Source organism: Hydra vulgaris, chromosome 08 (genome assembly GCF_038396675.1).
Source record: "Hydra vulgaris chromosome 08, alternate assembly HydraT2T_AEP".
In the NCBI taxonomy this organism is placed as follows: Eukaryota; Metazoa; Cnidaria; class Hydrozoa; order Anthoathecata; family Hydridae; genus Hydra; species Hydra vulgaris.
The window spans coordinates 42,343,558-42,370,000 of record NC_088927.1 but is presented as its reverse complement, the minus strand read 5'-3'; the positions used below and the strand labels follow the sequence as shown (position 1 = coordinate 42,370,000).

The 26,443-nt window shown below is 27.7% G+C and overlaps 1 protein-coding gene across 1 annotated transcript in view; it reads right to left on the bottom strand.

Moving 5' to 3' along the window:
* LOC136083859 (uncharacterized) overlaps positions 1-26,114 on the bottom strand; it is a 78,920-nt gene extending 52,806 nt beyond the window's left edge. The window contains exons 1-4 of the mRNA XM_065803767.1: positions 26,049-26,114; positions 25,262-25,424; positions 11,585-11,693; positions 8,615-8,737 (exon numbers count right to left, since the gene is read on the bottom strand). Of these exons, the coding sequence (XP_065659839.1) occupies positions 8,615-8,737; positions 11,585-11,693; positions 25,262-25,424; positions 26,049-26,079 (426 nt within the window). The 5' untranslated portion in view covers positions 26,080-26,114. The remainder of the gene's footprint in view (positions 1-8,614; positions 8,738-11,584; positions 11,694-25,261; positions 25,425-26,048) is intronic.
* Positions 26,115-26,443: the final 329 nt, after the last annotated feature.

Here is a 26,443-nt window from a genome sequence, read left to right as displayed (position 1 = left end):
AGGCAACTCATTCTATTATCTCCTTATGAGTGTACAGCTCTAAAACTCAGTTTTATGGTTCTGAGGCCGGCTGGTAGTCAGGTTTCCCGAACTCTGTGGTAGCTCTCAGAGAGGCTGATTCCATCAACAGCTCAAAAATATCAAAGTATTAACAGTGCCATATTGCGCATGGATGGAGTACCTGTTTGTACTTTTGGTGTGCATTGCCAAGGCCACATTTGGAGCCCTTTGTTATGGCTTAGGGTTTATTAATAGTAATGAGGCAATTTCTAAGGCTATTAAACAGTGTACTGAGTACTATCTATGCTTTGAGTCAAGTTCTTTAACAAATTTACCAAAAACTATAAAACACAAAAAATCATTGTCATAAAAAAATTAAAAGTACCTAAAACTATAAAACACAAAAAATCATTGTCATCACCAAGTTCTTTAAACCTATCATTCACTAATATTAGTGGTCTTCGAAGTAACTTTTCTTCTATTGAGTCTTGCCTCTTGCAAAGTTCACCAGACCTACTTGCTTTTTGTGAGACTAATTTGAGTTCACCTGTCTAATCTTGTGATCTTAATGTTGATGGTTATCTTCCTTTGATTCGTAAAAACTCCAATGGTCACATGCTTGGCCTGAGCATTTACATTCAAATCCACAGAATATTCTTTTATGTGCTTTCGTTTAGCACCACTTCACTCTATCGCCTTTCTTTTCGTTATATATCTCTTTCTTTTATCTCAAGACTGCACTCTTTTTGATGTTATTTTTGATCATATTGACCAAGCCCTCCCTCTTTATCCATAAGCTAATATTATTGTTGTTGGTGACTTTAATGCTCATTTACCTTCTATACTCGACTTATGTCTTGTTTCTGATCCTAGTCAGGGCTCAGTTTTTCCACATTCGCTCTTAGGTGCTTCTGATCACAGTTTGATCTTTTTAAAAGTATTATCTCATTGTTCTTCATCATCTGAATCCCCCTTTCATCATACCTCTTACAACTACCTTAAAGCTGACTGGGACTCTTCGTGATTTTTTTTATGATGGCACTTGGGTAGAAATTTTTTGTTTTCCTGCTGACAAATGGGCTTTTTGCATAACTTTGTGGATACAGGCTGGCATAGAATCTTTTATTCCCAATCGACAATTCCAGGTCAAGCTTCATTCTTCTCCATGGTTTTCCTCACATTGTGCTGCTGCAATTGCCAATCGAAACTTTTACTTCCATATCTATCAGCGAAACAATTCTCCAGAAAACAGACATCTGTTTATTACTGCTAGAAACCATTGTAAAAAGGCTTTGTCTAACACCAAAGCATGCTATTCTCAGGTCATGAAATCTCATATTTCATCACAAAAATTAGGCTCTCATGACTTCTGGAGAATCTCTAATATATCAATAATAAGGGCAAATCTGTTGTTCCACCTCTCTTGTTTGGTTCAGACTTAGTCACCTCACCTAAAAACAAACCTGAATTATTTGCTAAGAACTTTTCATTAATATCATCTCTTGATTCCACTATTTCTACCTGATATAGCTCTCAAACAGATTGATCCATTGCTTGACATTCGTATCACTCCAGCTTCTGTATCTAAAGTGATTTCCTGCTTAGACTCTTCTACAGCTTGTGGCCCAGACAACATAACTGTTATAGTCTTGCAGTAGTGTTCTCTGGAGCTATCCTCTATACTTTCAAAACTATACAACAAGTGCTTATCAGAGTCTTGTTTTCCAGCCTGCTGGAAAGTAGCATCTGTTATCCCTATTTTCAAAAATTCTGGAGAGCAATCTGATTCGTCTAACTACTGTCTCAAAAACACTTAATCTTTTATCTCGAATCTAATAACTTACTTTTTGATCATCAAATTGGATTTCGATCTTCTCATTCTACAGCTGATTTGCTAACAGTAATAACCGATAGGTTTTATTGTGCATTAGATAAAGATAGAGAGGTTAAGGCCATCGTTCTTGACATTTCTAAAGCTTTTGATAAAGTTTGGCATGCTGGTCTCCTCCATAAGCTTTCTTCTTATGGTGTATCTGGCAACATCTTTAAGATCATTGAATCCTTCCTTTCCAATCGTAGTATAAAAGTTGTCCTCGATGGACAGCACTCTTCTTCTGTATTTTCAGGGGTTCCTCAAGGTTCAATCCTTGGCCCTATACACTTTTTAATTTACATTAACAATCTTTTAGATATTCTGACATCTAAGGTGGCATTGTTTAATTCTTGTCATGATAAGAAGCCAACACTCTCTGATTGCTTTGAGGGGGCATTTGTGCTTGAAAAGGATCTCACTTCTGCTACAGCATGAGGCTCACAGTGGCTGGTGAACTTTAATTCAGATAAAACTCAATTTTTTTCAGCCAATCGTTATTGCAATAATTTAGATCTTCCTATATTTATGAACTGTTATGTACTCGATGAGTCATCTACCCTTCATCTTCTAGGATTAACTCTTACTTCCGATCTTTCTTGGAAACCATATATCAAATCCATTGCAAAATTATTTTTTGAACAAAGCATATTTTGACAGTTGTTAAGACAAAAATAAAGATTAATAGAGGAATATTTAAAAATAAATAAGACAGACAATGCACCCAAACAGTACTCACATAATTAAAAAAAATTATTCTGTAAACACTGATATGAAAATTAAAAAGTATGCATACAACAATGTAAGGCCTCAGAATGGAAAAAAAAACATTAATGCTAATGTTTAAATATAATTTGTATAGTGATTAAGTTATAAACATCTCCTCAGAGTCGCGTCTTTTTCTAGCTTTTAAATTTAATTTTTCAAAGTAATTACTAAATACACAATTACAAATTTACAAACTTAGGTACAAAGTATTAGCATATTATTAGTTATTGTAGAAAAATAACTTATATTGCTAAAGTCTGCTGTTAAATTATAATTCAGCAAAAATGTGCTGTAAAATATAATAAATTTATTAACTAATCGCACATTTTAGTATAAAGATATTAACAGGAGTTTATCTATGTTTGAAATCGTATCACTTTCTGATATGAAACGATGTCAGACAGTGAGCTCAGCTAAAATAGTTCCAACAAAAATGATGATTGTCTTTAATCGAGAGTTTAAGAAGAAACTCAAAAAACTTGATACTATTCTAGTTTCAAAAAACAAAAAAACTTCTTATACAGCAGTCAGGGGTCAAATAGACTTGATCAAATACAAATATGTTTATTCTAGATTTCCAAATACAAATTCAAATACAAATATATGCAACCAGCACTTTTTAAATACAAATATTTTTACTTCAAGTTAAGAAAAAATCTGAAGATTTTTTTGAAATTGATAAAATGACTGATAAAAAAAATAATAAGACTGATAAAATGGCCTACTAAATAGAAGAATGAAATGTCTTCTAACAAATATTCCTTAAAAACAAATTTTTAATTTGTTTTAGTGTTAAAAGTGAACAAAAACCATAACTGCAATAACTAGAAAAAAAATTGCTAAATCTGGTGGAAATTTCAACCTCAACCTTTACATACCACAATGTAACATCCTATGTTTATTAACTAAAAAGGTAGCACAATAACTAGATAACAATAACTTATAGCTGCCTAGGAAAGAAGGAATTCATTGAGAATTACAAAGACAGACTTCATTGAGCTGACAGAGCTTACACTTATGGTGCTTTCTGAGGACAAGTACAAATTTTGTATTCCTGGGACAGCCACCATACCTGCTTCATGGCAAAAGGTAGGAAATTGCAGGCTCATAATTGAGAAAAGTATAAAGATAGGAAATCATGAAAAATGGGAGGAATTTGTTTTATATCAATAAATGTTTGGACTTTTAATAAATAATATCTAATAAGAAATTTTTTTTTATAGCTTTATACTACTTAAATTTACTTTGAACACCTGTAAATATACAAATAGGTTAACAGATCTACATGAAACTTCACACGTGTACATAAAAAGTAGTAACAATTTTAGAAAAACAAATGTTCAACCAAATCAATTGAAATAAATAGTGCCATCTCCACGAATCGAAAAACAAAACTTATATATATATATATATATAACAACCTGGTATATATATATATATATATATATATATATATATATATATATATATATATATATATATATATTCCTATAGTTTGACATCTAAATATACAAACGGGTAAAACATGCAAGGAGTATTGCTACATCAACTGACAAATAGGTTGAACATGCAAGGAGTGCTGCAACATTGACTGAAAAATAGGTAGAACATGCAAAGAATGGGGCTACATCAACTGAGGGTTTTCGTTTCATCATGCAATCTATTAACTAAAAAAAGTTTTTTTTTAAGATTTTAAACATTTTTTAGTTTTCTAAATGAATTTTATTGTAAAGACAACCAATTTTATGGTAAGACAACCAGGCAAAAGTATATACAAACATAATGCAAAAAGGTTTTTAATGATTTAAGGCCTTTTCAATATAAAGTCATGTATTTCAAATAAATTCTAGATGCTTAAAAAATTAGTATTTTTTAAGCATCTAGAATTTATCCAGTATTTAACCAGTATTTTTAAAAGTACTATTTACTAGTACCTAGTAAATAGTACTTTTGAATTTTATTACAAAAAATTAGTTTTTTATAGCTTGTTTTTTCAGTTTTCGCATAAATAATTTCTTACACTGTTTTTACTGCATATTTTGCACAAATATTGGATCTTGCAGTGTTTATAACAGTTTTATGATTACACCAGTAATTGTCTTAAAAAAGATTTTTTTGCTTTTGCATACTAGTTAACTGCAGCTAATAAAACTTCATAGTTTGTTCTATTATAATAGTGATTGGAAAACCAGATATTCATCCATTCATCAGTAATAAAATTGCATGCTGGTTGCAGTTGCTGTCGATGTTCTGGCAATAATATAAATGCCAGTAATGCTATAATTCCTCTTGAACTCCATCTAGCATTTCTTATAACATAATCCAACATATCCAGTTGTAATCAATGATTTGAAATCGAAACTTGAAATACTTGAGACAAAAAAAGTTTGTTCAAGTGACACTAATAGTAAGATTTCAAAATACAGAGACTATGCAGCAGCATTAGCTAAGCCAGGATCCCAAGCTAATACATAACATATATGATTTATCCGCTGATTTTCATATTATTACTAGTATCAAGGAACTTTTATGCTATATTATCTTACATTCATTACTCAGCTTTGTTTTAATTTTCACAGGCGCAATTTTTGTCTTTTATTATTAACCAAGTAATAATATGAAAATCAGCGGATAAATCATATATTAAAAAATATTGTAATAAGATTAAGTGTATGTTATGTATATTAGGGTGGTGGTAAAAACAACTTTTTTTGAAAATGTCAGCTGACAACCCCTAAATGTGTTTTATATAATAAAATAATACTGGATTTAAAAAATTTTTGAATAAAAAATATTTTTACGGGTGCCACAAGGCCCTATACATCAAACAGGTCCCTAATAATATAAAAAAAAGTTTTTCAAAAGTATGTCATGTTGGGTCTCAAATGATGCAAAAATATATAAAATTTCAAAAATATGAATCATTTTATAATTAAATTTTTATTTTAGATTTTAGTAAACAAAAAGTTACGTTTTTTAACTAAAAATAAAAAATAGGGAATTTAACAAGATTTTTTGATTATAATTTTTTTTATCTATGTTTTTTTATAAAATGAATATTATTTTTGAAATTTGTATATGATTTTGCTTCGTTTGAGACCCAACATGACATACTTTTGTTCAACATGGAATTGACATTATATTCTTTCGTTTTGCTATAACTTTATTCCATCAAATAAAATTGTAAGTCAATCATATGCTAAAAAATATGTATCATAAAGAGAACTACAGTAATATGAACATTACTTTGATAAAATCAACTGGGATAAGCTCTTTGAAAACCTTAACCCAGAAGAGTGTTACTATAAATGGTTACAACATTATGATATGGCATGCACTCTATATATCCTGCAATCAAATATGAATAAAATCAAAAGAGCACCATGGCTTAAAAAAAATTAGCATCATTGATAAAATGGAAAATAAAACAGTGGATCAAATGTAGGAATTCCAAATTTAGAGACCAAAATTTATTAAGGGGATACAAAAATATCAATAAAGTCACAAAAAAAACTGTAAAATCAACAATCAGAGAGTATGAGTATGAAATTGTTCATCAAGACAAAGAAAACCCTAAATTGATATACCAAAATATAAACAGTAAAACTGAAATCAATCAGAAAAAAAGTGCTCTGGAAATGGAAGATGGAACAATATCAATATTTGAATCAGGTATTACTAAAGTACTTAAAAAAAATTTTCATTTAACTTTTCAAAAGGAAAATGACAATGTACCAACGTTTAATAAAGCATTACCTAAACCAATAGCAAATCCAGATAAATATTGACAGCATTATTAAAAAGCAAATTAAATGTTGATAAATCTACTGGAGAGGACAAAGTGCACCCGAGAGTTTTAAAGAAATGTTCTAATAGTATTTCAACTCCATTGTCAATTATTTTTAACCGAATTAACTCAAGTGGCATAATTCCAAGATTATGGCAGTGTGCAAATATCATCCCTATATTTAAAAAAGGAGACAAATTGAAAGCAACAAACTACCATCCTGTTTCATTAATGTCTGTTGTATGCAAAGTAATGAAGAGTATAATAAGAGACGGTTTGATGGAACATCTTATTGAAAATAAATTAATATCTGATTCGCAGCACAGCTTTGTACGTAGTAAAAACTGTTGCACAAATTTACTAGAGTTTTTAGATTTAATTACAGTCCCTGGAATGTGGCTTTTCAATTGATATAGCTTTTTTGGACTTCTCCAAAGCATTTGATACAGTTGCACACAAAAGATTGTTTATAAAATTAAAAAGATATTGTGAAAACGAAGTTTTAGTGAACTGGTTTAAAGCATATCTGACTAATAGAATTCCTTGTAATAGAATACAAGTTGTCCTTGGTATTTATAAATCAGAATGGAAGTAGGTAACAAGTGGAGTGTCACAGGGCTCAGTAATAGGTTCAATATTATTTGTTATTTATAGTGATGATATATCACAAGAAATATAAGATTGCTGTATGTTGTATGTCGACAATAGAAAAATTACTTTGGTGATTACAAATATCAACGATAACTATGCAATGCAAGAGGATTTATAGAACCTTAGTAAATGGAGTAAAAAACGGTTATTACACTTTAACAATAAAATTTGCAAAATTATGCATATAGAGAAAAAAAACCTCGCTATAATTATTATATGAGCCAACCAACGAGCAATGAATATTATTACACTATGATAAAAACATCATTGGAACAAGATTTAGAGGTCCTAATACCTAATGATATAAAATGGAAAAATCATATAGATATGATCACAGGAAAAGCGAACAGAATACTTGGTCAAATAAAGCATTGTTTTATACACTTAGATAAAGGCCTAATGAAACTGCTGTATTGTTTGTTAGTTTGACCCCACTTGAAATTCGATTCACCAATTCGGAATCCTTATTATAAAAAAGACATCAATAAAATAGAACAAGTACAACAAAGAGCAACAAGAATAAGATGTTTAAAAGGTATGAAATATGAGGAGCGATTAAAAGAATTTGGATTGATGTCATTAGAAAAACGAAGAGAACGGAGCAATATAATAGAATATTATAAAATTAAAAATGATTATTCATAAAGTAAATTGGAGATTGTTATTATTTTGTTATATCACAAATTTCATTAGTATTTTTTCATTTTACTATTAAAGACATGCAACTACAGTTGAGTGACTCACATATTTTCATATGTACAATAAACATTATTATTATTATTAATATTATTATTATTATATATATAAGTATATATATATATATATATATATATATATATATATATATATATATATACATATATATATACATATATATATACATATATATATACATATATATATATATATATATATATATATATATATATATATATATATATATATGTATATATGTATACATATATATATATGTATACATATATATATATATATATATATATATATATATATATATATATATATATATATATATATATATATATATGTATGTATATATGTATACATATATATATATGTATACATATATATATATATATATATATATATATATATATATATATATATATATATATATATATATATATATATATATATATGTATATATGTATACATATATTATATATATATATATATATGTATATATATATATATATAAATATATATATATATATATATATATATATATATATATATATATATATATATATATATATATATATATATATATATATATATATATATATATATAATTGAATATATGCAGTATTTTATTTTAATTAGCACAGGGTGTTAACCAGCCCGATTCCCAATGGGTTTTGAAATTTCCAAAATTCAATCACTTTTTTTTTTTTAACAATAAACATTCCCAATATCACAAAAACACGGTAAAAAAAATATTCCTGGCTAACACCCTGTAGTGGTATATACTTTCATACATTGGGTGTTTTAAACAATATTACACTAAAACGATTTCTAACCAGAAGATTTAATTTCAAAGCAAGTGGCTGTTTTAAAACTTGATACTGAAGAACATCATGCCAAACACACAAAACAAGATCATTACCAATGGATAAATCCTCCTTGCAGAACTTTGCTAAAACCTAATAAAATTCAATGGATACATAGCTAATAATAGTAATACAAAAAATGTCAAACATAAGACAAAAAAGTAAGCAACAAATAAATAAAAAACAATAGCAACAAATAATACATTTAGCTGAGTTTTGAAGTTGTTAAAAAAAAATTGCCAATGAAAATTTTTTATTCAGTAATTAACTTAATAAAGGGTACTTTTTATTAGGTAAGTAACTTAAAAAAAACTTTATTGGGTAATTAACCTAATAACTCAATTACCTAAGAAAATTTTATTAGGTAATTAACTTATTAACTTAAAAAATAAAAAATTTTTATTGGGTAATAAACTTAATAATGTGGCAAACAGATTTCTTATGTCAACTTATATGCGGTAGTGGTGTAGTGGTAAAGCGCTCGCTTCAGAAGCGAGAGGTTCCGAGTTCGATCCCCACCACGTCCCTGGTAGTACCGCGCTCAACTTGTTTCTCCGCGCAGCGGCCTTGTTCGTCGAGGTTCGTGTTTCGGAGTTATAGAGTTGAGAGAGGGTTATAACCACTATTGAGTAGCCTCCTCATCTGTAGTGGCCTTCATGGCCTTGAGGAGGTGAATAACAAAAAAAAAAAAAAAAAAACCCAAGACCAAAAAGAATTAAGGAAATCTTGACCTAATTTCTTTATTAAACCTAACCTAATTTCTGTTTTCACTTTTTTGATATCGCACAATCTGTTAAACTATATAAAGCGGATGTAACTATTATAAAATATTATTTTTTTAAACTTTTATTTTTTGCAAAATAAAACTTACAAATATAAAGACATTGCAACAGCTATATTACTTCAAGCGTAAATACTTGTAATACCATGGTATACAAGGGAAATGCACTAATCCATTTTTGGCAGAATGGAGTAATTTATACCACTACGTAGTATTTTAAATTCTCTATCATTTGATATACAACACAAATTTAATAAATCAATTATTAATGAGTTATTAAGATTTTTTATTTCAACTATTAAAAAAATTAATAATAGAGTTATGTCCATAGAATAAGTTTTTTATTTAATTATAAAAAAATAAACTCTTTATAAGATGTCATTTAAAGTTTGTAATAATTAATGCTTTTTCATTTTTTTGATAAGATCAATAACAAAACAAACAAAAAAATTAAAATAACAAAAGTGACGCTAATATAAAATAAAATTTATTGTTTACTATTTTTTAGCTAATATTTTATAAGCTATAAATTAGCAGGCTTGGACAGGAATGGTGATCGCACACCATTCCTGTCCAAGCCGTACACTGTAACTGACCATGCTTATAATATTTTTTCTTAACAGTTTGACCACGGCGGTTTTGATGTTTTAAAAATTTAAATGCTATCAAAAAAAATTGCTAGTTTATAAATAACTTTTAATTGTTGATCTTTTCTAAAGTTTTTATTTTACGCTTTAAAGAAAATAAAAAAGTAATTTTAGTGATTGTATAAAATAAACATATTTTGAGTAAATTAACAAATAATATTATATTTAAATTCTTTTAATGTAAGCATGTTTTTTTTTAATGATAAATTTAATCATAAAATATTAAATTTGTTTGAAACTATTTTTCCGTGTCTTTCTAAACCTTTTGAAAGATAATTTTTTAAGTTACTTTAAATTATGAATAAGTTATATTAACTCTTCCATTGCAATGGAATGATTTAATTGCTTTATTTTTTATTTTTTTATATTTATACAAAGAACTGTTTAAAACTTTTTTTTTTCATCAAAGCATGAAGTGATTAAAAATTACTATTTTAAATAGACTACGGTATTTTTAAAAAAATTTCTTTTTTGCAACTTTTTGGAAAAAATATGTTTATACAATTTTAAAATAATATATATAACACATTTTAGTAATTTAAATAAAATTTGTTCATTTATTAAACAATCATTAGAAGTAATTTGTTAAAAACGTATTGCAAAACTTTTAATAAAATTTTTTTAAAGATTTTTAAGTAATTTATTTTAAACACAGTTAAAAATGTAACAAAAAGTAATTTTTAGTGCTTTTATATTTTCTTTTTCATAAAAAGTTTTCTTTTTTTTTTTTAATTTTCTTCCTAGTTTAAGTTTAGCTAGCGTTTCTTTTTTCAGCGCATTTCTAAAATGTTTAAAAATTATCTAAACATCTAAACTGTTGTGGTCACATTGTCAAAAAAAAAAAACATTGGCATGGTCAGCAATAGTGCTTGACTGTACGCCATTCCTGTCCCAGCCTGAATTAGCTATAATAATTTAAAGTAATTTTCTTGTTATCAATATCCTTTTGATAGAACTTTTTTCCCCAGAATTTTACAAAATCCTTCGGTTAACAACTCTAGTGCAAGCCCGTTTATGGCTAAGTAATTCATTTATTCTTTAAATTAAAAAAACTAAAATTCTTTTATATTATACTTCCATAGATTTTAACATTTTGTGAAATATCTCTTAAGTTTTAGGCAAACCTTAGTCTATTATATTTCTCACAATTTGCTTTTCACAGGACTCTAAACTGAATTAAACTTTTCAAATTCCCATGCAATTAGATTACAGAAAAATTTGCAAAAATAAGAAAATAATATTTGTTAAAATAAGAAAATAATATAAATAATAAAGTTTGAAAATAATATTGAGTAAATGTTGCAGTAATTTGTTCTAGTTCAAAATTGCTTCCAATTTTTAAATTAACTTTTAAATTAACATCCAATTTTTAAATTAGTTTTTTATCTTGCATGACTAATTAAAATATTAAATTGAAATTTACAATTAAAATAAAATTAACCATAAAAATATATACACTCACACACATATATATATATAAATAAATATGTTTGTGTGTATATTCTTCAGTACCTCAAGAAGGTTCAACTTAAGGAGACACTGTAACTTCCAGGATTTTGACAAATAAGCACAAAGCAATGAAAGTAAACTTTTAATCTGATCAATATTAGCAGCTATTAATCTAAATAAAAATTAAAATTTATTTACAAAAAATTAAACTTATGCAAGCAGTGCTATATTCTACTTACATAAAACTGTAATTGATAATGTGTAGTTTATTTTTGATATTTATTTGATGAAAATTTAAACTTTACAAAAATCATACTTTACAAGTGCAAAAAAAGTAGAAGTTTTAAGAGAGAAAAATTTATTCTTATAAAATAAATTTTTGTTTTGTTTTTATAACTGTTTTATTGTTTTTATTTATTAATTTGTTTTAATTTGTACCTATTTTTGCTTTATAAGCAGTAGAACTACTTTTAAATTTTAAATACTTGGACCCCTGCTGTTTTTAATTTATATTAATGATATTTATTTGTCTTCAAAAATACTTAATTATATTATTTTTGCTGATAACACAAATGTTTTCTTTTCTGACTCAAATTTAAAAAATATTTTTTATATTGTAAACACAGAATTAATATATCTTAATGAGTGGTTTGAAGCAAATAAACTTTTATTAAATATTGAAAAAACGAAATATATTGTGTTTGCTAAGTCATCTAAATCTGAGAACCATCCACTCAAATTACCTGAACTAACAATTAACAATATTAAAATAAAAAAAATTTTTTCAATGAAAATACTAGGAATAATTTTTGCTGAGAATTTAAATTGGAAAAGCCAAATAAAGCTAGTCGAGAACAAAGTTTCAAAGACCCTGGGGATTATGTACAAGACAAAACATCTTTTAAATAATTTATGTTTAAAAAATTTATACTTTTCTTTTATACATAGTCATATTAACTATTGTAATATTGCCTGGGCAAACAATCATTTATCTTTCCTAAAAATTATTTATACAAAACAAAAGCAAGCAAGTAGATTAGTTTTGGGCGCAAGTAGATACGAAAGTGCCGACCCGTTACTCAAGGAAATAAATGCTCTAAATGTATACAAACTAAATATATACCATAACTTGTTATTTATGTTTAAACTTCAAAATGAAATGATTCCAAAATATTTTTTTAAAAGTTTCACTCGAATTAATCATAAATATGAAACAAGACATTCAATGAGTAATTACTACATCCCACTAACATCACTCAAAAAATCTGACTTCTTGATTCGACTATATGCCGGGGACCACGCTTGTGGAATTCGGTTCTTGACGAAAATATGAAAAAAATAAAATCTATTGCTACATTTAAAAGAACTATAAAAAAACACTTACTAAATTTAAACATTACGTACATTCTCTCATTTTTTTTTAAAAAAATCGAAATAATTTTGTATTTTTAATTTTTTATGTACTTTATTTAATTTTGATATTGTATTGAATATGTATATGCATATTAAGCGAATTAAATTTTTTTTTTTTTTTTTGTTTGTTTTTAATATGTATACGAATATGTACAGATTTGTAATTTTTTATTTGTTATTTTATATTTTAACTTTATCTTAAATTTCTTCTTTTTTTAACTTTAAGTTTTTTTTTTAACTTTTTTTTAAGTTCTTTTTTAACCTTCTAAAATTTCTAACCAAATATTTTTTTTTTTTTTTTTAAACTTATTAATTTCACTCTTTTATGTAATATTGGAAGATGTAAAATTTAATAGTATTTTTTTTGTATTTCACAAAGGGGCTTGATGATAAGTCATTTTGACTTCTACTAGCCCCAGTCAGCTTGTAATTATATATATTTGTTTAAATTTATAGATAACATTGTAAAATGTGTAAAATGACGAAATAAATAGATTTCTGATTGTAAATTAGTAATCAGTTAATAATAATAACTATTTATTACTGAAATTTAACAAAATAACAATTAAAATAATTTATAACAAAAACTTTAATGTTTATAATGTTAAACAAGAGTGTGTAATAAGCACACTCAATATTGGCCAGTAAAAGCCGGTGACTTTATGTTTGCTTTTAATATATTTGCCTAATCATTTACTTTCACTGATGTAGATAGCATGATAAATGGGGGAAGACAAATCCATACAGTGGCTATTCTATTAAGAATGAAATTTTCTCAACATTCTGTTAATAATTCCTTTTTTAATCGAATGGGATTTCTTCGGTATTCAGATTGGTTTCATCATTATTTTTGACATAGATGTACACCACTTAACTTGTATTAAACTGTGGACAATTTTGAAGCACTCCATTGTATCTCCTCTTAACCAACAAGTTTCAATCATTATAATAATAAACTTATTTAATCATCATAACTTAGATGTAAGAGACTTGTTGTTCGAGTTGTTCTTCTTTGAACTTTTTCAAGAGCTGATATATTGTATTTCTTTATCGGACTTCAGTTTACACCATAAACTCTACTTATGCTTTATTAAAAATATGTTACCATAATACCACATCATAAAAATTATTTCATAAACTGGTCATCATTTTGTTAAAAAATAAAGTTTTAAGTTTGGTAGCTGGCAAACTTTTTGTGCTGCTAACTGCTGCACTTTGTCTGAACACATTACACATGGCCACAATTTTAAATTATAATTCTGTTTTTGTAAAATTTAAGGCCATAGCATTAGTTTTTTTTTAGAAAGGTGTGGCTTTAATGCAGACAGTACAATTGAAGATTGTACTGTGCTGCATTAAATCAAAGATTAAATTGCAGATTTTATATCCATGGCAAGGGGTCTTCAAACTGAGCAGGCACTAACATTCACACTAGGAGGCAGTTAAGTAAGAAAATGTGAGCATAAAATCTGTATCCCCATCACAGCCAAACAATGTAAAATTTTCAGCAAAATTTACCTAGATTAATGCTATTTGTTGACTCTTTGGCATCTTTTAATGTGAAGTGGTCATTTGTTTTGACTTGTTGACATGAAAAGTTGTAATAAATATTAAAAATAATAATTATTAAATTAAACACAATTTTAATTGCACTTTTCAACTAACTATCCTTAACAATTATAAGAAGACCTTTTTAGATAAAACATGTGAGTATATATATATATATATATATATATATATATATATATATATATATATATATATATATATATATATATATATATATATATATGTCAAAAAAGTCACCCCCTGATGGTTTTTCAATAAAAACAAACTTTTATATGCTTAAATATAGATTTTTGACCCAAATTTTTTTTTTTAATATTGAATTTATATCAAAAAACATTTTTATTACAAGAAATTAATATTCTTTTACTTAAAACAAAAATTATCCACTAAATTAGAAAAAGTGTAAGTCAAAAAAGTGTATCACCCCTTAAATAATTATTTTGCTAATATAAAATTAATAGTCTATTTGTGGGCCTTTTGCCTTGATGACTGCAAGACATCTTTTAGGCATTGAATTTACTAAGTTTTTAAGCCATTGTATGTCAAATTTTTCCCACTCCTTAATGAGAATTGCCTTTAATTGCGACAAGCTGGATGGTTTTTGATCAGCTACTTTAATTTTAAAAAGACTCCATAAATTTTCAATCGGATTTAGGTCTGGTGACTGAGGAACCCAATCTAACATCTTAATACTGTTTTTCTTTAACCACTCAGTAGCTAACTTTGATGTGTGTTTAGGATCTCCATCCTGTTAAAAGATAAAATTACGAGATAAGCCAGCACTTCTGGCACTTGATCTCAGTTTTCGCTTCAGAATGTCAGTATAAACCTCCTTTGTCATTATTCCGTCAATGAATTCGAGTTTGCCAACACCACTCCAAGAAAAAGAGCCCCAAACCATCATTTGACCTATGATAAGAGGAAAAAGTAAGTTAGAAGTATATATTATATTGAAATTTTATAATAAAGCTTAATGTCACCTCCCCCATGCTTGACAGTTGGTCTCATACATTTAGGATTTAGGCATTCATCATTTTTTCTCCATTTGGGTATGATACCATCAGAACCAAACAAACGTATTTTTGTTTCATCGGACCATAAAACTCTTTGCCATTGGTCAATAGTCCAATTTGAATGTTTCTTAGCCCAAGCCAATCTTTTCTTTTGATTTTTTTTACTCAAAAAAGGCTTTTTTGGAGCAGCTCTACCTACAAAGCCTGGATTTTTCAAGCGATTGCAAACAGTTTGAGGATTTACAGTTATACCATGATCTGTTTGTAAATCTTTTGCAAGCTTTGGTGCAGATAGTCCTCGATCTTGTTTAACTTTTCGAATAATTTCTCTATCAATGCGTTGGGTAGTCTTAGCTGGGCGTCCTTATCTTGGCAAATTTTTAACAGTACCCATTTTTTTATATTTTCTAATGATATTTCCAACACTATTAGGCTTAACATGGACTATTTTAGAAATAGTTTAATATCCTTTTCCACTTTTATAGTGTCCCAGGATCAGTTTTTTTACTGAATCGTGAATTTCATATCTTTTTGCCATAATTTTCTTATTAAGAACCTAAAAAGAAAACAAACTTTGCTAAAAAATTAGTTAGAATAACTTCTATCAATCAAATTTGATTGTTTTTGGCTTATTTTCTGCAATTTTACTAATTTAAACAACAGAAAAGTTAAAAAATGATTAGGGGGTGATACACTTTTTTGAGAACTACCACAGAGTTCATGAGGGGGTGATACACTTTTTCTAATTTAGTGGATAATTTTTGTTTTAAGTATAAGCATAATTTCTTGTTATAAAAATGTTTTTTGATATAAATTCAATATAAAAAAAAAAATTTAGGTAAAAAATCTAAATTTAAGTATACAAAATTTTGTTTTTATTGAAAAATCAACAGGGGGTGATAGACTTTTTTGACATACTGTATATATATAATTCCTAATTGGTTTAAAATTCTCAAAGGTTCAAAAAATCATGGTAAAAAAAAATCTATCAGGCTCAGATTTAAAGTGTTATGTTAGACACAGAAAACGTAATTAGTATGCATGGCAATAAATTAAGTTGATTGAGAACAATGGTTTTTTTTTTTAAATGTGAATAAAAGCGTTGTCATGAAGCAAGACTGCATCATTCACTCAAAATTTAAAATACATTTTTTAATTGATGTCAGTTATTCTCTAGTTAAGATTTTTTAATATGTTTAACACACTGTTTTTTTTTTTCAATTACTGTTATTATTCAAAAAACTTTTTTTAATCTTTTATCATAAGATTTTTATCTTAAGTTAGGAAAGTTACAAAAATCTTTGCATAATAATAATTAATATACTTTAAAGTAAGTTATAAATGTTTTTTATTAAGGGAATTAAAAATACTGTCAGTAAACTAAATTGCTGGTTAAGTGCACTGAAAACAACAACAAAAAAATCAAAAAGGAAATTCGCTATGAAATGTATCATTTAGTTATATTTGGATAAAACATAAAAGATAATCATATTTACATAAATTTAATGATTTTTTTATTAATTCTATATACAAATGCAAAAGTATAATTCACAAACACAAAATTCATAAAAACAAAAATAAATTATTTTTTTTTAATTTACAAATACAAAATTTACAAGAAATTATTAAAGCGCAAGAAAACAGTTGACAGAAGACTTGAAAAGTTGTAGGTTGAATAAATCAGGGAAACATGAAGATGGGAGAGAGCTCTAAAAGGTTGAAGTGCAGGGGGAAAAACTAGACAAATTAAAGTTTTGAGAACATGCAGGGAGAGATACAGTAAAAAAATAAGACTTTGCTAAATAACAACTCAAGCAAGAATGAGTTTTGCTTGATGATAACTAGAGATTATAGCTCTTTTGAGCAGTGACCATCATAGTATTTATAGAAAAGAGAAAGAGATGTAACTTTATGAAGATAGGAGAGAAGCTCAAGCTTGGAAGATAGAATGGGTTCAACTAAATTTACAATGCGTTTTTGGATCTTGTCTGAAAGAAAAAGAGCATTATTAGAAGAATCAGCCCAAATATGACAACAGTATTTTATACAGAGGCAAATAAGAGATTTGTAAAGGTATATAATGGAATAAAGAGTTAGAAAATGGCAACGATAAAGAGAAGAGATAGACCATGATAGAGAAGAGCATGATAACAAGAAGCAGATGCTAATTTAGTAACCAATTGTATAAGTGGTTTCCATGAGAGGTCAGTAATGAACAATAATCCAAGTAGACATGAAGAAGTGGAACCAGTGAGATGGCTGCAATTCATTAATATTGCAATAGTTGTTTGTAGTTAATAACTGAGTTTTATTGGAGTTAAAATTCACAAGCCACTGCAAACTCCAATTTGTTACAGAAGTGAGATCAGATTTAAGATCAGCTGTCTGTTCTAAGCAATCGAAAAGAGAAGACTTTTTGTCAAGACAGTAGTGTAAAGTTGAGTCATCTGCAAATAGAGTCACTTTAGATGTAAGGTTGTCACGTAGATCATTAATGTAGATAAGAAACTAAACTAGACCAAGGATAGAACCTTGAGGTATACCAGAAATTACTGGAAATGAAAAAGAGTATTAGCCTTCGAGAATGACTTTGATAAAGCAGTTAGAAAGAAATGAGTTGTAAGACTATAACAGGAATGTTGTCTGAACAAGCTATAGGTCATATCTCAATTTAAACTCTAATTAAAATATGACTTTAGCAATGGAAGCTAGAGTTGCTTGAAAGTCAAGCAACTCTAACAATAACAAGGGGTTAACCTGTTTAATTGGCAGAGAGAATATGACCATAAGATTTAAGAATTGAATTAGAAGAAAAGTTCTTTGCAAGTAGTTCTGCCTTATCCTTAGGAGAAGTATTAAGATCAGTCTCATGAATGAGTGATAGAATGTTAGAACTACCTTTGTTAATGAAACTGTTAAAGAATTTTCATAAGTTTCTAGAGCCTAAATTCTGAGATATAATACTATCAGCTTAGCATTAGATAGCACCTTTTTATATCAACTGCTTGCAATAATAAATAGATGTTTGTTCTTAAAAGAGTTGTTCTTTCAAATAAGATGAAAAAAATGATTATGATTAGATATAGCAGCTGTACAAGAAGGTGAAAACCATGGAATAGAATGAGGCTTGACTTGGAGCCAACAAAGAAGGAATAGAAGCTTGCATTACTGCCTGGATCCAGAAGGTTAAGTGGGAGAACATCACTAAGAAAATCATGAAAAGAATCCCAGTCAGATTTAAGGTAGTAGTAAGTATTGCAATGATATGGTAGCTCAAAAAAAGAAGTACAAGATGAAAGATTTGTAGAGATCATTGCATGGTCAGAACCACCTAAGGAAGAAAAAAAATACACTGAATGCAAGCCATGGTCAGAGAAAAGACACAAATCAAGGAATAAAGGTAAGTTATTAGGGTTGTCTGGAAAATGAGTTACAAAGTTAGCTATAGTAAGAGATTGAGAAATGCAGAAATTCAAATTAGTCTCACAAAAAGCAAGCAAGTTTGATGAATTTTGAAAGAGGTAAGATTCAACCGATGAAAGGTTACTTTAAAGACCAAGAATATTTACGAAAGATATATTAAAACAGGTGGTGGGGATTGTTTTTTATGTTCAATATTTTTGATTACCTTAGGCATAAATTAGGGTTAAAGACAACTTGACTCATTCATAGATAGAGCATGCCATCCCAAGCAATGAGTCATAATGTTTTCTTAGTCCCGTTAATTAACAAAAAGTGGTAATGTAGGGCTCCTTATGTGGCCTTGACAATGCAGAATAAAAGCATTAACAAGAACACTATCCATGCACAACATGCCACTATTAATATTCTGATAATTTACAGTTGTTGATGAAAACAGCCTTTTTGAGAGCTACCACAGAGTTCATGAAACCTTACAACCAGCCGGCCTAAGAACCATTAACTAAGTTTTAGAGATGTACACTCATTAGGAGATAACTGGAAGAGTTGCATAGCCACTCTTCCAGTTATCACATATCAAGGAGGCACTAGCTGAAATCTACAAGTACAGTGAAGAAGATCCAGCATTTATCATCATAGGTAGGAAGCAATGTAACACAGGTTTACTAATATGCAATTATAAATTCTATTTTAAATTTTTTAAATTTTTTTAATTATAAATTTTTTTAGTTTTAAATTTTAAGTTCTTAAATTACATCTATGAAATCTTAAATTTATTGCGTAAATTTATTTTCTGTTATTGTGTGGTTAACAAAACTTACTCAGCCTCAAATTTAAATTAATTCAAAAATAGCATATTGAAAATTCTTTTAACTAACTTTCTATTCTACCAGAATTAGCTAAGAAAGTTTCTCATCTAAAAGCTATCAAGCTATAGATCTAAATTTTAAAACTTTTAGTTTTAATTAATACTAAATAAAAAATAATTAAAACTTAACAAAAAATACTTAAGTATTCAAAAACTTTTTATGCAATATATATTGTTTTTATATAATCATCAATCAAAAAGTCATTTCAGCTTTTAGAAAAGTTACAAGTGAATTGTGTCAAAAAGTTTTTTCATAAAAATTTAATACTATTAAGCATATTTTTATTTCGAATTTATAATATAAAAATGAAAATATAAAGAAATTATAAAAGTGATTATTAGAGTCATTAATTTTTTCCATTTTGTTATACACAATTAAAATAGATAAAAGTATCCAACTCATTAATTCAAAATTTAATTGCAAACAATTATCTTTCATTCTCGTTTTCTCTCTGCTACTCTTTCTATCACGCGAAGAATGTTTTTTCTCTGTTTAAATTTCTACATAGAGTTACTAAGTTCTTAATGACTGAACTTAACAAATATAAAAATAACTTGATACATGGAAAATTAATAAATTCGTATTCCATTTTAAACTAATAATTTTAAATAAAATCAATGCATTTTTTAAATGTGCAAACGCACAATAGATTTAAATTTATTTTAAAAGAATTAATTGATTACAATCACTTTGCAAATGGAAAAGCTACTAAAAAAATTAACAAAAAGGTTAAATTAAAAAAAAACAAAGTACAGTTAGAAAAAAATGTTTTTAGCAAAAATTTCAAAAAATAATAAAATAAGAACTCCAATTTTTAAAGTTAACTATATAAAAGAAAAAAATGATTGCATATTTTATATCTCCACTCTTTAAAATCATTTTAAAAACTGTTGATGTTAATTAGTTAATAATAATGTAACAAACACTTGTGCACAGATACTATCTAAACTAAACACTTAATACTAAAAAGACAATCGTTTTAGGAATTACTGCTATAAAAATTACTATTATTGAATAAAACGAGACATTTACTAAATCAGGCTTGGACAGAAATGGTGTGCCATTGAGCACTATTGCTGACCACATAAATTATTTTTTTTCTGAAAACTTAACCATGACTGTTTTTATTTTTTTATTTTAAAAATGGGAAGATTTTATAAAAAGAAACACAAAGCTAAACTTGAACTAGGAAGAAAACTAAAAAAAAAAGAAAGAAAGAAAGAAAAAAGAAAACAATTCCTTATGAAAAAGAAAATATATATAAGCACTAGGGGAGGGAGGAGAATTGGGCAGTCGGGATATTTGGGCACCCCTCATTTCTCAAAATCTATTTTAGATATTTTTGTTTTCTACCATAGCACTATAGTTTTATAACTTGCAACACCACTTAGTCAAAGTGTCAGCTGTCATTTCACTTCGTTGTCAAGTTACATGCGCTTAACGGTTTGTTGTGTACTAAAGTAAATATTTTGTTTGGGATTTGAAGAAAGATAACAAAGAAATCTGCAAGAAAGTGTAAGTATCTGTGTTAACTTTTTCTTTTGCATTTAATGAACATTGTATTTACCTGGCAATTAGGATTCAACATTTGATAAAAATAAACTTATTCAAATCTATTTGAAAAGTGAGGTTATGGGGAGCATTGGGCATGCAGGTAGGAGGGAGGTTTGGGCATGCCCAATGCTCCCTCTTTTTTTAGTGTGTTTTGGTGTCATACATTTGTGCTTTTTCGCTATGCCTATTGAATTGAATGTTTAATCATTTCTTTTCAGGACAATGTTGTTTTCATTAAAAAAGAAAAATAAACAACGTGAAATCCCTAAAGATGTTATTTTGTGCGCATTGGAAGAGGTTTCTAAAGGAGGAAAACTAAAACTACTGCGATTAAATATGATATACCCAGGCCTAACCTTCAAAGATACATAAAACAGGGTGGCGTTGTGAAAGATATTTCTTCTAAATTAATATCATCCAAAATATTCACGAAAGATGAAGAAGAAAAAATTTCAGAATATCTTGTAACACTGTTTAAACTAAACCATGGAATGTCAAAGCTGAAGGCACGCGAATTGGTTTACGAATACGCCACTGCCATTAATAAAAAAATACCAGACAACTGGACAGAGAAGAAACTTGCACCCAATGATTGGCTAAAGGGATTTTTTTAAAGACAACCTCAGCTTTCTATAAGGACACCAGAAGCTACCAGTCTCTCACGTGCCACAAGTTTCAATAAGAAAAATGTTGGAGATTTTTTTGAAAATCTTAAAACTGTATATGAACAGCATTGCTTCGGCCCTGAGTCTATTTACAATATCAGGACGAAACTCAGTATCAGACAGTACAACGAACCCAGAAAGTGATTGCTCTCAGAGGCACTAAGCAAGTTGGGCAAGTAATGTCAGCTGAAAGAGGGACACTTGTAACGGTTTGCTGTGGTATTAATGCATTGGGTATCTCAATACCACCTTTTCATATTCCCACGGGTTAATTTCAAAATATATATGCTAAATGATGCACCTGTTGGTTCAGATGGAGCAGCACATTCTTCAGGGTGGATGACAGCACCATGTTTTTTAAAATATATATACCATTTTGCAAAACACGCAAAACCAACGCCTTCCTCACCAGTTCTATTGCTGCTGGACAATCACGAGAGCCATATTTCAGTACCAGTTCTCGATTTTTGTAAAGAATCAGGCATTGTTTTAATGACTTTCCCACCGCACTGCAGCCATAAACTGCAACCCCTAGACCTGACTGTCTATGGATCACTCAAAACTTATTATAACAGTTGTAACAGATTGGATGGTAAGCAATCCTGGCAAAATGGTAACAATTTATGAAACCCTGAAATTAGCAGCAAAAGCCATCCCACTTCAAGTTGCAAAATATTCAAACGGGATTTAAAAAACCTGGCATTTGGCCATTCAATTCAAACATTTACTCTGATGAAGATTTTGTTTGTTCTTCTATAACTGATCGCTGCTTGCCGAAGAATAATGTTGCTACAGAAAAATCGATTTCAGAACAACCTATCATGGAACAGCCTTCAACAGAAAATCTGAGTCTAGAGGATTGTACAAGTTCAAATGTGGAAGTCACTGGGCCATCTCAACTGGAATCTCTATCTAAAAGCCAGACTAGGGGCACTGTCAATGTAAAACCTGAATTAGTAAGACCATTTCCGAAAGCCGGCCCCAGGAAATTGGATGGCATGAAACGGAAGAAAGGAAAAACTATAATATTGACAGACACACCCGAGAAGAGAACATCAAATCAATAAAGAAAAGACAAAGAAAAGATCAGATCAAAGAGCTCAACAAAAATCGAAAATGCTCTAAAAACGAGAAAAGCACGAAGATTAGCAGTGATGATGAAATAGAAAATGTTTCCGTTTCTGACGAAGACCTTGTTGAAATTGATTCATCGAAGACTTTGATGTAGACGATGTGATTGTTCTGGATGAAAATTCCAGATAAATCATTTTGTGTTAGTTAAATTTGACACCAAAAAAACTGTTTACCATTATGTTGGAATAGTCGAAGTGGTTAATCACTCCATGGCAACTGTCAAATTCATAAGAGAGAGTAAGATAAGAAATACGTTTATGTTTCCTGACATCGAGGACGTAGCCAGCGTCCCCCTGGAGGATATAAAGACAAAATTGCCTACACCAACAACATGGATAAAACGTGGCAGTCTAAAATATAAATTTGATAAACCTCTTTGGGTCATACCAAATTTAAGATAAGTCTTATTAAGTCCAACATCGTGCAGTATTGATTCCAAGTGACATTGTTTATTTTTTTGTAAAGTCTATGATAAGAAAGTTTTGTCTTACAAGTTGTATTACAATTTTTTATAGAAATGCTATGTAATACTGAAGCATAATGGTATATTAAAACAATATCGTGCATATTAAATACAGTGCCCAAACCTCTTCACAGGGATGCCCAAACCTCCCAACCACAGGGAGGTTTGGACACTTTGGACATGTGTTAGAAAATCTTTTGTAACTTTGCGAGTAATTATAATACTAAAACTCTTCTTAGCAATAATTACTGCTAAATGTGTGCTAGATATACTTGAAATAAAATTTTGATTATAATAAAAAATAACAGTTTTATTATCATTTACGTGAAAAAGTGCCCAATGCTCCCCTCTCTCCCCTAAAATAAAACTCAAAAAAACTCAAACTCCCAAAAATTACTTATTGTTACATTTTTTATTGCATTCAAAATAAATTACTTTGAAACTTATTGATTGTTTAAGGAATGAACAAATTTTATTTAAATTGTTAAAAAGTGTTATATATTATTTTTGAATTGTATGAACATTTACTCTTTCCAAAAAGTTGCAAAAAAAAAATTTGTTTAAAAAAATATCAGTTTTTTTAAAATAGTAATTTTTAATTGTTTTATGCTCTGATTAGTAAGTCAAGTCAAAGAAAAAAAATTTAAACAACTCTTTGTAAAAATAGAAACAAAAAATAAAGCAATTAAATTGTTACATTGCAACAGAAGATTTAATTTAACTTATTTATAATTTAAAATAATTTTAAAAAAATAATCTTTAAAATGACTTTTAAAAAGACATGGAAAATAGTTTCAAATGTTTAAATTTATCATGAAAAACACATTAAACTCAAATTAAATGACAAAAAAAAAAAATGTTTTTTTTTGTCATTTAATTTGAGCACAACATGAGCTAAATATTTTTGATCAAAACAAAATAATAAATGCATACCAAGAAAAACTAACTTTTTTTGTTTTAATCGAAGCTCAGTTTTTTTTTTTGTTGTAGGCCTAATAGCCTTCATAATATGCGCCACAAATTACAGATTTGATCATTTATTCAAGTGCGTTTTATTTCTATGAGTTTAAGTACATCATTGATTTTTTTTGTTTGTTAACTGAATCTTTCATAAACAAACAATAAAATCAATGATGTTATCTTACAAAAACTCTTGTGAATGAAACTCGCTGAATTAACTATCAAGTCTGTAGGTTGCAGCATATATTATAAAGACTATCTGGCCTACAACAAAACAAAGAAGACAAGCTTCGACAAAAAAAAAAGTTAGCTTTTCTTGGTATGCATTTATACTTTTATTTTAATCAAAAAAAATTAGCACAAAAGTTTTTTTTTTATCATTTTCTTTAATATGAACATAACATGTCTCAGAGGTTTAGGATCCCTTTAAAGCCTTCGCGTAAAATAAAAACTTTAAAAAAAACCAATGATTAAAAGTTATTCAAACATAACAATATTTTAAACTGCATTTTATTTTCATTTGATTTATCAGGATATAATCTCTTCTAGAAATATGCAAGCTTTTTTAAAAATTCATTTTTACTAAGAAAAACTTTTTTGAGCAAGAGAATTTTAGTCTTCTAAAATTTTTTTATTTAAATAATCTTGAATAGTTAAAATAGAATAGTTTTTGAACATACTTGTCAGATTTTGATTGGAAATCTATTGTTGAACAAATCCAGTCTAAAAGAAACTGAAACTTTTTGTTGGAATCTACAAGATAATCTTTGTCTTTTAAAACACCCAATTTTTCAATTTTGGATTCAACATTGACTTTAGAATCGAGCAAGTATGAAGATAATGCTAAAATTGAAAAAAAATGTAAAACATCTTAAAAAATTTAAGTACATTAAAAAAACCTTTATTAATCTGACTAATTATTCAAGTTAATTCTTTCAAAAATTCTAAAAAAATTATAACGTAAGCCAAAATTTTCACTTAGATTGAACTTTCTTTTTTCCTTGATTACAAGCAAGACAAAAAACTTTACAGTTTTTTTTGTCTTGCTTGTTATTTAGCCAAAATAATGCATTGTTTTCTAATTTTTTTACCTTTTTTTGTTTTCATTTTTTTTTACAACTGCACTGAAAATTCTAAACCTCATTTTACTTAGATTTCTTGAAGCATTTTTCCATATAAGGCAAGACTCTGGCATTTCATAATACATGTGAAATATTTAATGTTGCCAGATTTTTTGCTTTTTTTTCTTTGAATTTTTCAATTTTTAAAGTTATATATTGAAAAAAAAACAATGCAAAAAATAATTGTAACAATGCTTTCAAAAAGCTTAATTTTCTTGATTTATATGTAAAAAATTGTATATGTATATGTTGAAATATTAGATATGTTAGTAAATTTAAAAAAAAAAATTTTAATATAAACTTCTAAAAATAGCTGAAAAATAAAAATTTAAGTATAAGCTCATACCTTGAAAATCAGTGCTTTGTTGAACAACCATTTCAAAAACTATATTACTGTTAATATATATGGAAATAAAAATTTATAAATATAAATCAATTAAGAATTATAACTACAAGTATTAACAAAGTTAAAAAGTAACTATACTAGTAATATAGTATTTAAAAAATCATATTAATAATGGATTGATCTAAATCTATAAAACTTAAAAAAAAAAACATTTATAAACTTTTCCGGTTCTTGTTGATAGTACTGAAATAAAATTTGTGCCCGGGTGAAAAATTTGTTCCTGGTTTTCTAAAGCCTTTTAAATTTATGGGAACAGATGACAAATGTTTAAACTTTACATTTAAGGAAGTTGCGGAGATTTCATTACATAGATCAGCTGATATATGGACAATAAA